Below are 15,569 nucleotides of genomic sequence, written 5' to 3'. Positions count from 1 at the left end.
TCTTGAATCAGAATGCAAAGACATGAAGGATAAAAACAAAATACTTGTGATACCCCGGCATTTAAAACAGTTTATGATTTGTTGAAATTAAGCTAAAAGATATCATTATGAAAAATTAATGGAGGAAAAAAAAATCAAAAGTTTACAAGATTATAAATTCATAAACTCAAAATTTGTTCTGGAAATTAACAATTGATCATGAGTACGGCAACAGAACTGGAAGCAATTTGGAATGTTTGCTGGATGGGACGAAAAAGTAGGGATGTGTTTTTGTGGAGAATATGATGCTATATTAAGTGTGATGCTTCTATTTCAGTGCTGCTTTTGGCTGGCTGCAGAATAGTCTCCTTGTTTGGATTGTTTCCCCATCTCTGACGCACCAGAATGACGCAAGGCAGGTGTGTCAAAAGAGCTGGAGGCCTTTGTTCACTCTTCCTTGCACATTCATGCAAACTAGTGAAGGTAAGGATGGTGAGGTACTGTTAATGGGACAAAGTTAAACCTAATCTAAGCTCTCACAATTTACTGCTGTGACGTTCTTGAAGAACTGGTTGGAGTCCCCAAGCCCAGCTACAGACAGCATGGGGGCACTAGCAGCAAGCATCCTTGCCACAATGTGAGGGTATTTCATTGTCATGTATGCTCTGGAATTGGCCATGGTCCAGGCAAATCCCTTTTCAAGAGGGCTTTAGGAGGAATAAGACAGAGTTCAGAATTCTTCCCAAACCTTTCTTTACCAGCCACTCCTTTGTCAGTCTGTTCTCTGGGGCCATATTATTTGTAGACAGTGGACAGCACCTTGCACAGAATTGCTGAAACTGAACCAAGGGCTGATGTGTAGTTGGTCCCCATTCATTGCCAAGTGACTGTGCAATCCTAAGAATGTTTTCCTGGGAGTACACCTCATTTAATATTTCATTTATACTTTGCCTTTCTCCCCAGTGATAGACAAAAAAACATCTTACTGATCTGTTTTGTTCATCCTACCTCAAAAATTGTAGAGCAAGAAAAGTTCGTAAATCCTGGGACAGCTCTTCTCAGCCTCAACCAAGAGCTCTGTCTTACGGGCTCTGTCTTTCAGCTCTGTCAGGGCTCGTAGCTCTCCTGGGAGCTCATTCCACTAGGTGGGGCCAGGGCCAGGGCCAAAAAGGCCCTAGCCCTGCCCCTGGTCAAGGCTAGGCAAATGTCTTGGGGGCCATTCCTGGAGGGAGGTGCAGCATCTTCAGTATGTAGGAAGGCTTAGTGGTCTGAGGACTTTTTAGTTTGGAGAAAAGACAACTAAACGGGAAAGTATAGACATTTGTTATATTAGATACATTTATTTATATGCTGCTTTTCTTCCCAATGGAAACCAAAAGTGGCTTACAAATTTCCCCTTCCTCCACTTTATCCTTATAACCATGCTGTGAGGTAGGTTAGGTTGAAAATGTGTGACTGGCTCTAGGCCACCCAGCAAACATCCATGGCAGAGCGTAGATTCAAACCTGCATTGCCCATATCCTAGTCTAACACTTTAACCAGTATACCTAAGCAAGGGCTGCTCTCTAATGAAGCAATCTTAAGTACATCTACCTGGAAGTAAGCCATCTTTTATTCAATGGGGTTTACTTCCAGGAAAATGTTCTTAGAACTGCACCCTGAATGGTCTTTCTGCACCCCTTTTAGGGTCCTGCCCAAGGTGTTTTGTATACCAAAAATTTTAAAGGGCATCTCATGATTCTGATCGCTGGTTGTTCCTCTGCAAATCATGTACTGCTGCTGCTGCTGCTGCACATGTCTCGAATCGCTCACTAAATAAACATAAACGTGCCATGAGGTAAGTGGTTAATGTCTCTCCAAATGCCCTCCAGTAATTATTTTTAAGGAGATGCCTTGATTTTTGTAATACACTTGAAAAATCCATGTTTTCCTCATGTGTCCTTGAAGGCATGGCTAGCCAGAGGCTATTCCACCAACTGAGTTGTCTCCATTTTGAGGTCTCTTTGTAATCATTTCAGTGGTAAGTTCTGTCTGCAAATCATATTCTTTAAAAAAAATAAAGGGCCAGTTTCATGGTAGGAGGGAAAGTTAATGCTTCATGGTGGTGGTCGCCACTGTTGCCCCTCCTCCTGCAGGCACCCGCACTCAGCCGGCAGCCACACCAGTAGTGCAGGGCAGTCTCCTGCCAGGTGCTCCAGGTTGTGGCACAATCATGGACAATGGATCTTCATCCCATTGGTCTGTTTTGGTTTAATTTCTGTGAAAGAACACTTGCATAATTTTTGCTTGGGGGTCACCACAACATAGGTAAAGGTAAATGTATCCCCTGTGCAAGCACCGAGTCATGTCTGACCCTTGGGGTGACGCCCTCTAGCGTTTTCATGGCAGACTCAATACGGGGTGGTTTGCCATTCCCTTCCCCAGTCATTACCGTTTACCCCCCAGCAAGCTGGGTACTCATTTTACCGACCTCGGAAGAATGGAAGGCTGAGTCAACCTTGAGCCGGCTGCTGGGATTGAACTCCCAACCTCAAGGGCAAAGCTTTCAGGCGGCTGCCTTACCACTCTGCGCCACAAGAGGCTCTCACCACAACATAAGGAACTGTATTAAGGGGTCACGGCATTAGGAAGTTTGAGAACAACTGATGTAAGGGTACCAAAGGAACTTGCTGTTCCTGTTCCTGTTAGATGGATTTGTAACTGACAGATTGCACCCCAAGGGTGCTTGTTAATGGCTCCACATCCTCTTGGAGAGGAGTGATAAGTGGAGTGCCTCAGGGGTCTGTCTTGGGCTCCGTGTTGTTCAACATCTTTATGAAGAACTTGGGTGATGGAATAGAAGGGATGCTCATTAAATTTGCAATGATTATAAATTGGGAGAGGAAGCAAATACAGTAGAACATCAGTTCCCAACCACTGATCTGGGTCCAATACCAGTCCATGGATCAGTTGGTACCGGGCCACGGCTCCTGCTTGTCCTCCTCCCCGGCTGCTGCCTCGGGGGCTGCTCTGCCACTATGCGGCCGGCTCACCTTTGGTGCTCTCCAGTGGCCACCATGGCTGGGGCTCTCCTTCAGTGTGGATTGCACAGCTGCTGCTGGCAGTGCCCCCCAGCGGGAGGCGGGAAGTCAGGGGCGCCGGCGAGAAAGCAAGTGGAGCAGGGGCTCAGGTGGCAGCAGTGACATCCCTCGGCAAAAGACTACCCCCCACCCCGGGCCTCAGTAAAATTGTCAAGCATTGACCGGTCCCCGGTGATAAAAAGCTTGGGAACCCCTGCAGTAGAAGACAGAACTGATAGAGAATTATCTGGACAGGCTGGAAAACTGGACTAAAACTAACAAAATGAAGTTTGACAGAGATGTATGTGAAGTTCTGCATCTTGGTAGGAAAAATTAAATGTGTAATTATAGGATGAGGGAGGCGTGTCTTGGCAGTAGTACACATGAAAAGGATTTAGGCGTCTCAGTAGAACATACACTGAACATGAGTCAGCTGTGTGATGCGGTAGCTAAAAAGGCATATGTGATTTTGGGCTGCCCTGTTTCTCATCAAGGAACATCCCACTGCCCCACCTCAGATTGTTCTACTCCACCTTTGCATTTGCAGCTATTTACACTGACACTGGATACTTTCCCTAATTTAAAAGCAAGCAGGGACTTTTTGATTCAGATTTCAGGCAAACGGGCAGAATAGAATTATCCTGTGAATGCTATCAACAATTTGAAATGGGCAACTGGGGTATGTAAAAAGGCAGAGGGAACTCTATTGCTGCCTTAGCGTTCATGGAAACACACTGACTCCACTACTGATGTATCTGCTCCTCACTTGGGGACAATTTCTAGAGCTCCCAGGGACAGAGGTGAACGCTGATAACAGGCAAAACATCTCACTTTCCTAAGCAACAGAGGCACTGATTTGGCAGGGACTAGAATAAGAAAAGAAAGCCTGCCATGGGAAACAAAGCACACTGGATCACTGGAAGAGGGCCTTCTAGTGACTCCAAAGTTTTGGAGGTGCATTCTTGAGCCACCTGTGTTTGTTTGTAGGTGCAGGGCTAAGGCATGCTCTTGTGCTCTTGAGGTTTTGGCTAATCCTTCTTGGGTAGCGATATATTTTTTTCTCTACGTGAGGGGTTTTAATGGTTGCTTAATTCCTACTGTTATGATGGTCAGTTCATAGCCTGACAAAGAGTGCTTGCATTCGAAAGCTCATGCCTTGAATAAATCTTTGTTGGTCTTAAAGGTGCCACTGGACTCTGCTTAATCCAGGCTTAGAGTTGGTGATGATTCTGAGTTTTTTGAAGGCTTCTCTGGATGATTTTGGTTTGTTCGCTTGGCTTTGCGCTTGCATAAGGGATTTTTTTGCTTGTACTCCTTTCAGCCCCCTCCCCTCGCCTTGCTCTTTCTGCTGTTCCATGTAACCGGCTGTTGCGAGCCAGGGATGTTGCACTGATGGAACGTTGCGTAAATATTTTCCCCCCAGAACCCATAAAAACTGTGTCCTGCGGCGGATGCCGGAGTCTCTCTGCGGAGTTCCCACGGCCCATGGCTACTACGAAGCGTCCCTGAACCGGCCCGGTCGCTCACGCTTCGGCTGCCTTCCCAGCCCTGGGAAAGGAGGCGCCAGCTGTCTCCGCTGCCCGGACTCCCCGCGGGGCGGCGCTGAGCGTCGGCCGACCAAGCCTGGCCTCCCGCTTCTTCCCCGGCTCGCCTTCCAGCACGCAGCGCCCAGACGCCCGTCTCGCAGCGGCCCGGCGACCCCTCCACTGTCGCCAGCGGCTCCTGCGCCTTCCCGCGCCGCGCCTCTGAGCCGGAAAGAGGTCGGCGGGAGGAAGCGGAGGCGGCGGGCCAGAGTCGCTCCATCGGCCGGGGCTCCCGCAGGTGAGTGGCGGCGTCCGGGGCCACTGGGTCTGGGGCTCTCCGCCGGGGCGGGAGAAGGGGCAGGATCAGGGGCCAAGCGATGCCGGCACCAAGCCCCGGGACCTGTTTTCCGCGCCGGGGGACTCTGGCCTGCTGCAACAGGTGAAGGAGGCATTCCAGTGGAATGCCTCCGAGCATGCACAGAGTGCCTTTCCCCTTCGCAGTGCGAGTCAGAGAACCGCCGAGGGCAGGGGATGTGGCTCGGACCTCCGGCGCTGCGGGCGAGGAGCAACAGGGTCAGAGGCGAAAGGCGTCACCTGTGCCTTTTAAGCGGGGGACAGGAGCAGGTGGTGCTCCATGACAACTGGCATCTGCAAACAGCATCTCAGGGCACTTCTAGGTTTTCTGCTCTCCTCTGGCCACCTTCCCAGCAACGGAGTGCTGGGTGTTTTCATTATTGGCCCAGTGGCTTCCTGGCATACCTGAGTAAGGGAAACGTCCTGGCTTTCTCCCAAATTAAGGCAAATAAATTTCAAAGAGCCTCCTCTGCACCCATCCCTGAATACAAGGCGATGGGTGATAGTCGCTGGCTGATGCTCCAACCTTGTAATAGTATTTCTGGCTTTTAGCCGTTGAGATAGTTTGTGTGATGGGGTGTGTGTGTGTGTGTTCATGGTCTTCTCCTATTTTAGAACTATATATGTTTTAGCCCCCCCCCCTCAAAAAAAAAATTGGTCCACATGAATCACAGACGTAGCCCCTGATCAGCTCTCAGACTCTGCTGTGAAATGTCATAGTATCCTGTCTCTGAAAACCTTCAGCTGCCCAGGTCCTGTGTTCGGGAAATGTATCCTTTGCAACAGGAGATACGACACTCATGAAAGGTGGAACAGGCACCTCTCCCTTTTGAAATTAAGAACTGCAGTTGGGAAATCCTGTCTTGGGTTGTGTCAGCAGGCTGGAGTTTTGGTCTGTGCCTCTCCCGTGTCTCCAGTTTGCGGTCCTTCCAAAGATCCTTTCGGCCAGAAACGCTGGTGGTGGAATCAGGGCTGTTCTGTGCAAAGCAGCAGGCGTTCCACTGCTGAGCTGTGCATCTGCCTTGAACCAAAGAATACGCAGAAGACAGCGTGGAGTCTTCAGGCATCTCCAGGGCTCCCTTTGATTTTATAAACAGAGCCATCTAGTAAAACAAGAAAATTGAAGCAGAAGTAACCTTTGGATCAGTTGCTGTCTCTCAGCCTAACCTACCTGATGGGGTTGGCATGACGGTAGAAACGAGGGAGAGCCACATACCCCACAATGAACTCCTTGTAGGGAGAGGGAGGGAGAGATTTGTTCTGATGGAAGAGGACTGTCTTAATCAGGCTGTGCAGATCACGCTCAGTGCAGCCTTCCAAGGTCATGGGCCCAGCCGATCTCTTTCAGCCCAGATTAGATCTTTAGAGTCTGGAGCGGGTGGGAGGGAGGCATTGCTAGGAGATAGGGCTTCTAGAAGCCTGCTTGGTATAGTGGTTGAGAGCAGCAGCTTCTAATCTGGTGAGCTGGGTCTGATTCCCTGCTCCTCCTCCACATGCAGCCAGCTGGGTGACCTTGGGCTTGTCACAGCACTGATAGAGCTGTTCTATCAGAGCTCTCTCAGCATTACCTATCTCACATGGTGTCTATTGTGGGGAGAGGAAAGGGAAGGCGATTGTAAGCCGCTTTGAGACTCATGGTAGAGAAAAACAGCATGTAAAAACCAACTCTTCTTCTTCTTCTGGAACTGTGCGGAAGGAAGTCTTTCACATGGGCAGAAAGGCAAATATAGCTGGGTAAAGACCACAGCGGCTCTTCACCCCCCGACCCATTCACCTGAGCATCTGACTTCAGGAAGGGGTGTGCTGGAATGATTGGCAAGCTTGCGTCCAACATTTGGGACCATGCCTGGTATCATTAGCCTTGCTCGCTCTACATCCCTGCTGTCTGTCCCCCAGAAACATGGCCTTAGTGGTTTTTGTTACTATCCGACATTTGTGGGTGCAAATGCTAAAAATATCCTGACCTAGATGAACATTTGGCAAGGATCACAGGGTTGGGGCCTAGGTTTGGCAGGGCAGCTTTCAGGCTGGTTCAGGATTCCGTCTTTTTTTGCTTGTTCCAGCTTGCCGAGGGCTTGTTGAACTCAGATGCGGCGAGCAAAGGGGAGCTTGGCAGGTGTCATTCACTGCAAATATGGAAGATTGGAGGTTCTATGTATGTCCGTCCAGCACATTTTCCTTGGGCCAAGGAGGGACGTGGTGGGATTGTGTTTGTGGTGGAGACATGCACAGGCATCCCCATGGTCCATGGATGGAGCGTGAGCCGTTGAGAATGGATGGCCAGGCTTTGGAGGCTTCTGAACCAGGTATGCACGTTCAGCCTATGTGATTGGCGGGCAGACCAAAGCCTGGCCTGGCCAGTATGGCATAACCTGTTGCAGCCTGTAGGGATCCTAGGATGCACATGAGGTTTTTGCCTGGGTTGGCTGCCTACAGCCCAACTTGCGTTCCATATGTGTACGTGAGCCTTTGCGTATGTTTTGCTTTCCCCAAGACATGTGACTCAGCTCACTTCTGTGAGTCAGCGGCAGCCAGATATCTGCTCCACAGGCACCCTTTTGATGTGGGTGTTTGCTGTTCCTTTCTCTCTTTCACCAGAGACAGGCCTCTCTTCCCTCTCTTGGTTTCTTTTTCTTGGGCAGGTTCTGTTTTTTCAGCTGGCTTCTGCTCTTCGGAGCTGAACCCCAGCAAAAGAAGGACCCCTTCCGTTAATAAAAGGAGCTGCCAGGACCCTTGATAAGCAGCTGCAAGGATGCTGAGTAAACTTTATACTAAAAGATAAAGGTGGGTCATGTCTGACCCTTGAGGTAACACCCCCTGGCGTTTTCATGGCAGACTCAATACAGGGTGGTTTGCCAGTGTCTTCCCCAGTCATTGCTGTTTACCCCCCAGCAAGCTGGGTACTCATTTTACCGACCTCGGAAGGATTGAAGGCAACCTTGAGCCGGCTGCTGGGATTGAACTCCCAGCCTCATGGGCAGAGCTTTCAGACATTTCTGCTGCCTTACCACTCTGTGCCACAAGAGGCTCTTTATACTACAGGTAGTCAAACTGCACCCCTCCACTGCTGGCAGGGGCTCATGGGAATTGTAGTCCATGGACATCAGGAGGGCAGCAGTTTGACTACCCCTGCTTTATACAGACAAAAAGAAGCCAGCTTTGGGGGGCACCTCTGGCTGCTGTTTTTCTGTTCCCGCCTGTGTCCTAGAACTGCTCTCTTGTTTCAGAATACCTTTGCTACGCTTGTTCTGTCTCCTCCAGCATCTGGATCACATCTGGTTGCCTGGGGTTGGCAGCCTTGCCTCACATTCCAGGCTGGGCTAGATGGCTTCAGAGCACCTTTTCTTCCTTTCCGATCCGAGAGGAGCAGTCAGTCCTGGCATGAACACAGGCAGTATCCTAGCAACCAGCCACAGTTTTACAGATTCCAAAAAACCCGAGGAAACAATCGCAGTTGTTGTTGTAGTCGCTCCTCTCCTCCCTCCCCCCAGGTAATTCCATACGCTTTCTTATGGGTGGAGGGAGACTGGAGTACAAGGAATCTCAAGTCAGCTACTTTGCCAAGTGATGTGGGCTCCCATTTCAGCCTGCCAGCTCTGGGCTCATGGAACAGGCGTGGAACTGCTGCTGTGGATGTTTTTCAGGGCGCCTCCCACTCTCAGAGCTCCCCGGTGTCCTAAGCATGACCCTCCTTGCTTGGATGCAATCTGCTGTTGAGGAGAATGGCGGGGGAGTGCTTGTGCAGATGCAGCCTCCAGACAGTCTAAATTCTGGAACCTGCACTAATTGATCCAATTTGCATGCATGCACTCCTCTGAAGGCCAAAAGATTACTACGGCAGATCATCTCAAGGGCCCTTAGCATCCTGCCTCCACCCACACCATCTCTATGTCTTTGGGAAGACTCCAAGCAAGGCTAGAAGGCAATGATCCTCCCCTGTTTTTGCTCCCTCTACCAACTGGCATTCAGAGTTTCACTGCCTTTGAAGTCCCGTTTGATCCATCCCGGTTCCTCCCTGAATTAGTCTCATTCCTGTTTAAAGCCATATGAAGTTAGTGCCTGTCATCCCATCTTGCTGCAGTGAGTTCCGCAAGTTAAATACATGTCAATCATGGAAAGAGTCAAATGAATTATGCCATGAACAGGAAGAGCAATGTTCTAAGACCTTGCACCATTCGGCCAGTAGAAATCGTGCTTGGCCTCTTTCCACTTCTGCAACTCATCTATTGGTTTGAGCTTTCACTGCTCAGTTATTATTTCTTGCGGTGTTCCATCCTATTGACTTCAAAGAGAGATCTTCGTGTTCTCAAGGTCCTGGATTCTGCACTATGTGTCTGATCCTGCCAGGAGGACTCTCTTTCTTTTGCAAGGCAGAGGGCTTTTCTGCAGAGGTTCACCCTGTGCTTTCCCTGGCTAGTTTTAGGCATCGGGCAACAATGTTCCTTTTTACTCACATTTTACTATTTCTTATTTTGGTGGTTTTGGATTTTGATTTTTTAAAGATCCTGTATTGTCTTTTTCTCTTTTCTATGGCCATGAACTGCCTATTGAGCTTGAAAGGGCTGAAAATGCATGTTTTCTTTTAAAATAAACTTTACAACGGTGCTGTTCCCCTTTTGAGATATTTTTCCTTTCTTCTCTTTGGCCCTCTGGATAAGGTAGTAAATTCTTGCTGTGTAGGACTGTATGGCCTGGGAGACTGGGAAAGGGGGGGGGGGGTTGAACCCTTTAGGGCTGACATGCAAAGACTATTTTATGGGCAGCAAATGTTTCAGAAAGGGAAGCCAGCGAGAAGATTTTCCTCCGAGAGCCCTGAAATAAAGCTTGTCCTTTTTGAAAAGCTGCCTCCCTGCTTCTTCGCCCCAGTCTGGGTGGTGGCGGTGCTTAGCGGAACACAAAGAGCCTCAATTCTTAGCGACGCCTTGCGCTGATCTTAACAGGTCGTCTCTGGTGCAGGGGAGGAGTGGTGGGGTGAAGGAATTCTCCGATATACAAAAGACCCATTGAGGGATTGCGTCAGGCAAGCAGGAACCCAAACATGGGAAAGGCTGTGAACTTGAGGACTTGTATATTGATTCCCCAGGGAACAGAGAGCAGCAAGGCAGTGTGCAGTGAGAGGCAGTGCATTCCGGACTGTCGCAGGATCCCGTGGGGTTCCGCAGACACTTTTGAGGAACTCCTAAATGAGATCTCTCGTGGCAGAAGGGCCATTCCCCGAAGACAAAAGCTGTAGCTCTCAAGCGCGATGGTAACCTGCATTGCATGGATCCAGTCTGTCTGTGCTGGTGTAACATGCTGTGAAAAAGCAAAGGTGAAACAAGGTATTCAATACCGGAATCTTGTTGCATATTGGAATACAAAAAGAAGACGATGTCTGTATGCACCTTTGAATGTCTTGGTTGGTTTTGCCAGCTGTGCCACAGGGTTTTTCCTTTCACTGATGTTGCTGTAAAGGGTGACCAGCGTTGTCCTCCCTCCCTGGACTTTCCCCGCAGCGGCTGGTGCTAAACCCCTGTTTCCCTTTTCTCTCTCCACAGTGCCCGTCTTGACCATGTGTGAGATGGGGCTGGCTTCCCCGGAGCTGTCCAGCCTCTCCCTGTACTGCGGAGAGGCCCCTGACGCTTACTGCCAAGACGACCGATGGCAGAAGCTGCGCACAGCGGTCCGGAAACTGGAATTCTGGGAAAACTTTGATGTCGAGTTGATAGGCAGCGGATTTTTTTCCAAAGTGTACAAGGTATGACAATCGCGTTGACGGAAAACAAAATGCAGCTTGTAGAATCCATCTCCTGCAAACTCCCTTAGGATAGCTTTCTTTGCTGGCAGGCCATTCTGTACTTTCAGGAGGTCGAGGAGATCCTGACATCATGAACAAAAAAGGAGGTAGTATCTTGCCAGGCACATCTGGGCTACACATTTTCAATTGGTGAACCATCCCCACTTTCCTCCAGAGCTCTAGGAACTGTGTGTTTGTGAGGTTGTTGGCTGTTCTTTGTTGGAGATCTCTCACCCCGTATAGAATTACACTCACCAGGGCTCCTAAACTGGGAGCCACCATGATAGGTCAGCCCCTGGTTTCCACTTGTAATGTAGGCCCACCCTTCAAGGCCACAGTGTGCTCTCCAAATCAAACAATGATTCTCCTCTGCACTGCAAGCTCAGCACACATCAGGAAGTAGAAGGATGGGTGCTTTAATTCAGAATTATCCGAGACTAAATGGGAGGTTGTTGAGTAAGAAAATATGACTCAGGCAGTGGTCCATAGACCCACAGGGCTGCAGAATCAGCCATTTAGGAAAGCCAGGGTCCTTGACTGAACAGATGATAAAGAGAGACTGGCCATAAAATTGTGTCTCCCTCACCTCTGACTTCAATGCACCAAGCATTCTTTTCCCCCTGGGCAATTGTGAACTGGCTCCTGGTCAGTCATTCCCACCTACTCATTTCTGCTTTTCTCTTGCCCCCACTTGGCAGCAAATTGACATGGTGATCATTGCTGCATTTTTGTTCCCACTGATCTTTTTGTAGGCCCTGTCCCTGCATGGGATTTTTGACATGCATCATTTCAGAGAAAAAGGACTTTGCACAATAACGGAGGAGTGTTTAAGGGCAGGCATGAACCCCCCCCCTTTTTTTTTTTGAGGAAGAACGGGGGCACTCTAGGCCTTTGTACATTTTTTCAGGTGTGAATGGTAGGGTATCATGTCAGGGAAACCGGTACTGTCTGCAGTACACCAATTTACCTGGCACCTTGGGGGTAGCTCATACAGGATTGGATCTTGGGTCCTTCAGCCAGCCTGTGGATTCTTGTCCTTGGGTTTTGATGTGAAAGGCCTGGGTTCAAATCTGGCTCACAGGTATGATGTGAAGCTCAAAATGCCACTCAGAGTTCTTTGGAAGGATGGGGTGCAAATAGAGCAAGCAAGAGGGGGTGGCCAGCTGACTGACTGTCTGCCTTTTAACCCAATCCATTAGACTTAAATGCATTTGCACAGCTTTACTGTGTGTGCCTGTTTTGAGATGCTGAGGGATGTGGAAGGTGGCTGGCTGCTTAGGAGACTAAATGCATTATTGCTTGGGCCATGACTGGGTTTTCCACTCTGGCCACAACTTCCCCTGCATGAAGTCTGGTTTCAGTCAGGACCTCATTGCATGAGAAGAGGCATCAACACCTCCCTGCACTGGGTCTCTGCTACAGGAGTGCCTCATTGGGGTTGAAGGAGTCTTTAACTCAGCACTCGCTGGATGAGAAAGGCACAAGAGATTATAATACAGTTAGATCGCCTGTTTAGACTAACATTACATGCTCAGGGATCGGACTAGACAAATATTTCCTTTTATTGGGACTGGAATATAAAAATCGTTTCAACCTATTGTTAGCCCATAAATATTCTTCTTTCATCAATGGCTTTTTGCCCACATTTGTTGGTTGCTGATACAGCCGATGTTCCTTTTTTTTTTTTTTTGATCCTGGGGATGAATAGATCTCTTTGGATTAATTGCACTTCCATCCAGGTTGGCCTCATTCTTCTAAAGATATTGCATATATATGCATATATTGCAAATATATGTATGTATTTCAATGTATTGACCGCCATTCCTGGACCATGCTGGCTCGTGGCGGTTTACAAAAGCACAATACAACCAGCATAAAACACATTCTCCTAGCAGCTTAGACTAGTCACTACCCTCCTCGATTTCCCCAACCAGTCCCAGTAAGCACTGCCCACCAACCTTAGGAGGTTGCTCAAGATGGACAGGGCATTTAAGGTCATAAAGGCCATGAGGGGCCCTTGGAGGAGGGACTCAGGGTTTCTACAGCCTGGCCCTCAACCAAACACCTAGCTGAAGAGCTCTATTTTGCAGGCCCTGCAGAACTGTGGTAGCTCCATCTTCACTCTGATCTGATGTTCTGATAGCTTTCCCTACCTAGCTTACCCTGTGCTGGACCAGTGGCCATGTTGTCTAGAGCAGGGATAGTCAACCTGTGGTTCTCCAGATGTTCATGGAATACAGTTCCCATGAGCCCCTGCCAGCATTTGCTGGCAGGGGCTCATGGGAATTGCAGTCCATGAACATCTGGAGGACCACAGGTTGATTACCCCTGGTCTAGAGCAACCTTTCTCAACTTTTTTACTGTTGAGAAAGCCCTGAAATATTCTTCAGGCTTTGAGAACCCCCAGAAGTGGTGCAATCATTTTGAATATGGGAAGCATAGCTGTGGCACATCCACACAGGGCCCCTCCCCTTCCCACTCCCCCATCATTGGCCATTTTAGGAGGTGTGGGTGGGTCAACATGACCATATAGTGTCATATCACCCAATCAGTGTTTAACAAATGTTAAAAATATATCCAAAATTAACTCCCACCAATTTGAGAAACCCTTCCAGGGCTGTGAAGAAACCTCAGGGTTACACAAAAGCCCGGTCTAGACTGTAGGATGAAGCTGTATAGTGTCTGTCATTCAACCTTTTGCCTAAAATAAGCCGCTAATCCAAAATGAGAATTTCCGTCATCCTTGAAGGACCTGCTTTAGGCCAAGTGGGTGGCTGTGGGCCAAGCCTTCTCTGTTGTGGCATCTAGACCATGGAACTCCCTGCCTGCAGCGGTTTGCCCAGCCCCAAGTCTGTGGAATGTTTTCCAGACTTTTATCCATTTCTGATGCCTGAGTCAGATCCACCCTGCTTGTTTCCCTGCTTACTTCTGCAACTGGTATTGATTTTTAAATGGTTCGCTCTGCTTCTTATCGTTTTCTTGGTGCTATAGTTTTGATTGCTTCTGTTTTCCTATGGCTGTTTGTGGCTTCTGTGAAGTTGGTCTTCTTTTGTGGAAGGGGTCTTTCATTCCCATTTCAATGGTTCCTGATGGTTTTAAATGACCTAAGCCACCTCATGGGCTTTTTATCCAAGAAGTTATATCAGCCAAGAGAGTTAAGAGTGGATTGTCACGTTTCTGGAGCAGAGTTGCCCCCTTGGGGCTGGCACCTAGGAAGCTCTTCCTCTCCTAGACTGGTGGGTTTGTTCTCTCCCTTTGCTAGGGTTGGCATTTTGCAGAGGGACTGGAGCGTGGCCATTCCCAAGTGCTTGATGATTCTCTATCTCTGATGCGTAGGGTGTTCTATTGGGGCTGGCACTTGGCCTTTTGCTGCCATTAAGTCCCTGCTGTTTCTGGCTTGCCAATAGACCTTGGAGAGGTTTTTGTGTTTTGTTTTTTTGCTGTAGCAGCAGCCTTCCCTCAAAGAGCTTTGTATGCATTTATTTCCATATTTTTTAAAGGGCTTACAAGCCAATCTGAAAACAAGGCCAAATAACAGACTTAAAATCTTGCCTGGAGCTCTGATGCTACAGGCCTTGCCAAAAGGCAAACAAGCAGGACTTTCCCTCAATTCTGTCTCACAGCAACTGGCATTCAGGGATGTGTATTATTCCTCTATACATGGAGATCCAAAGGTTAATAGTGTTCTATCAGATACACCTTTAAGAGTGGTTGCAGTAGAGCCTGAACTAGCAGTACCTGCCTCTGCAAGACATGGGAAGGGTGGGTGTGCATAACTCCATGACACGGTCTGCTCAGCAGGCCACCTGAGTATAAAAGGCAAATTCTGAACCAAAGATTATTAGGAATCAGATGGAGAACAAAACAATCAATATTGCAGTGCCCTTGAATAGATCTATGGTGAAGCTGGACTGGGAAAATAGTCCTGTACTGATCATCCTACCTCCTAAAGGATATGGTAGAAAAGGCACCGAAAAGGACAACCCAAACAGTCAAGGGGGTAGAGCACTTTCCATATGCAGAGACAGCCTTAGAAGTTTGGCCTAGATTTAGAGAAATAACTAAGGGGAAGGGATGTGATAGACATTCATTGTATTCAATTGATTGGTTTATACTTCCCATTGGGGACCCAAAACACTTTACAACTTTAACATCCTTGATTTTATTCCCACGCCAGCCACCTTGAGAGGTAGTTTAGGATGAGAGAGAGAGAGAGAGGGAGAGGGAGAGAGGGAGGGAGAGGGAGAGGGAGAGAGCTTCCATGGCCGAGTGGGGATTTGAACCCAGCTCCTAGTGTAGCACCCTAATAACTGAACTAAGTTGGTTGCTTGGTTTAGTAAATTATGAATGGGATGAAGAAAGTGGATAGTGAGATTCTCTCCCCCCCCCCCGCCCCCGTTCTTTCAAACTAATATGATCACCTAGTGAAATTTACAGGCAGTAAATTTGAGACAAACAAAACAAAGCTTATTTGCATAGTACACAATGCTAGAATTCACTGCCACGGGATGGAGGGATGGCTGCCAGCTCAGATTACTGTGAAAGAAGTTTAGACCAATGGACAGAGTATCAGTCCGTCAATAGTTTCCACATTAGCTGTTATGGCTAAGTGGGATCTCCCAGTTCAGAGGCGATACATCTCTGAACATCAGTTCCAGGAGAGCAACGGCAGCAGAAGACTGTTGCCCTCATTTCTTGTTGGGTTGTTTCCTTGCAGTATCTTGATGGCCTCTGTGAGAACAGGATGCTGGTCTAGAGAGACCTTTTGATTGGATCCAGAAGGCAGCTTGTTATTTCTCCAAAGCTGTTTACTTCTTTGTGTGCATGTGTGCTAAATGTCGTCAAGTCACACCCACCTTTGGTGACCCTCTGAATTGA

The 15,569-nt window shown here is 48.4% G+C and overlaps 1 protein-coding gene across 4 annotated transcripts in view; it reads left to right on the top strand.

Moving 5' to 3' along the window:
• Positions 1–15,569, top strand: part of LOC143821561 (dual specificity testis-specific protein kinase 2-like) — a 35,042-nt gene that overhangs the window by 3,376 nt on the left and 16,097 nt on the right. Inside the window, exons 2-4 of one of the 4 annotated variants that reach the window (XM_077305680.1) lie at positions 4,462–4,859; positions 6,979–7,221; positions 10,453–10,652. In XM_077305680.1, the coding sequence (XP_077161795.1) occupies positions 4,490–4,859; positions 6,979–7,221; positions 10,453–10,652 (813 nt within the window). In that variant the 5' untranslated portion in view covers positions 4,462–4,489. Of the gene's footprint in view, positions 1–4,402; positions 4,860–6,978; positions 7,222–9,996; positions 10,237–10,452; positions 10,653–15,569 lie in introns of those variants that run through there. The other 3 variants (XM_077305681.1, XM_077305682.1, XM_077305683.1) reach the window with 3 other exon arrangements.

Source organism: Paroedura picta, chromosome 12 (assembly GCF_049243985.1).
Source record: "Paroedura picta isolate Pp20150507F chromosome 12, Ppicta_v3.0, whole genome shotgun sequence".
NCBI lineage: Eukaryota > Metazoa > Chordata > Lepidosauria > Squamata > Gekkonidae > Paroedura > Paroedura picta.
Note: the sequence above shows the minus strand (reverse complement) of the source record. Positions and strands in the feature narration are given on the sequence as shown.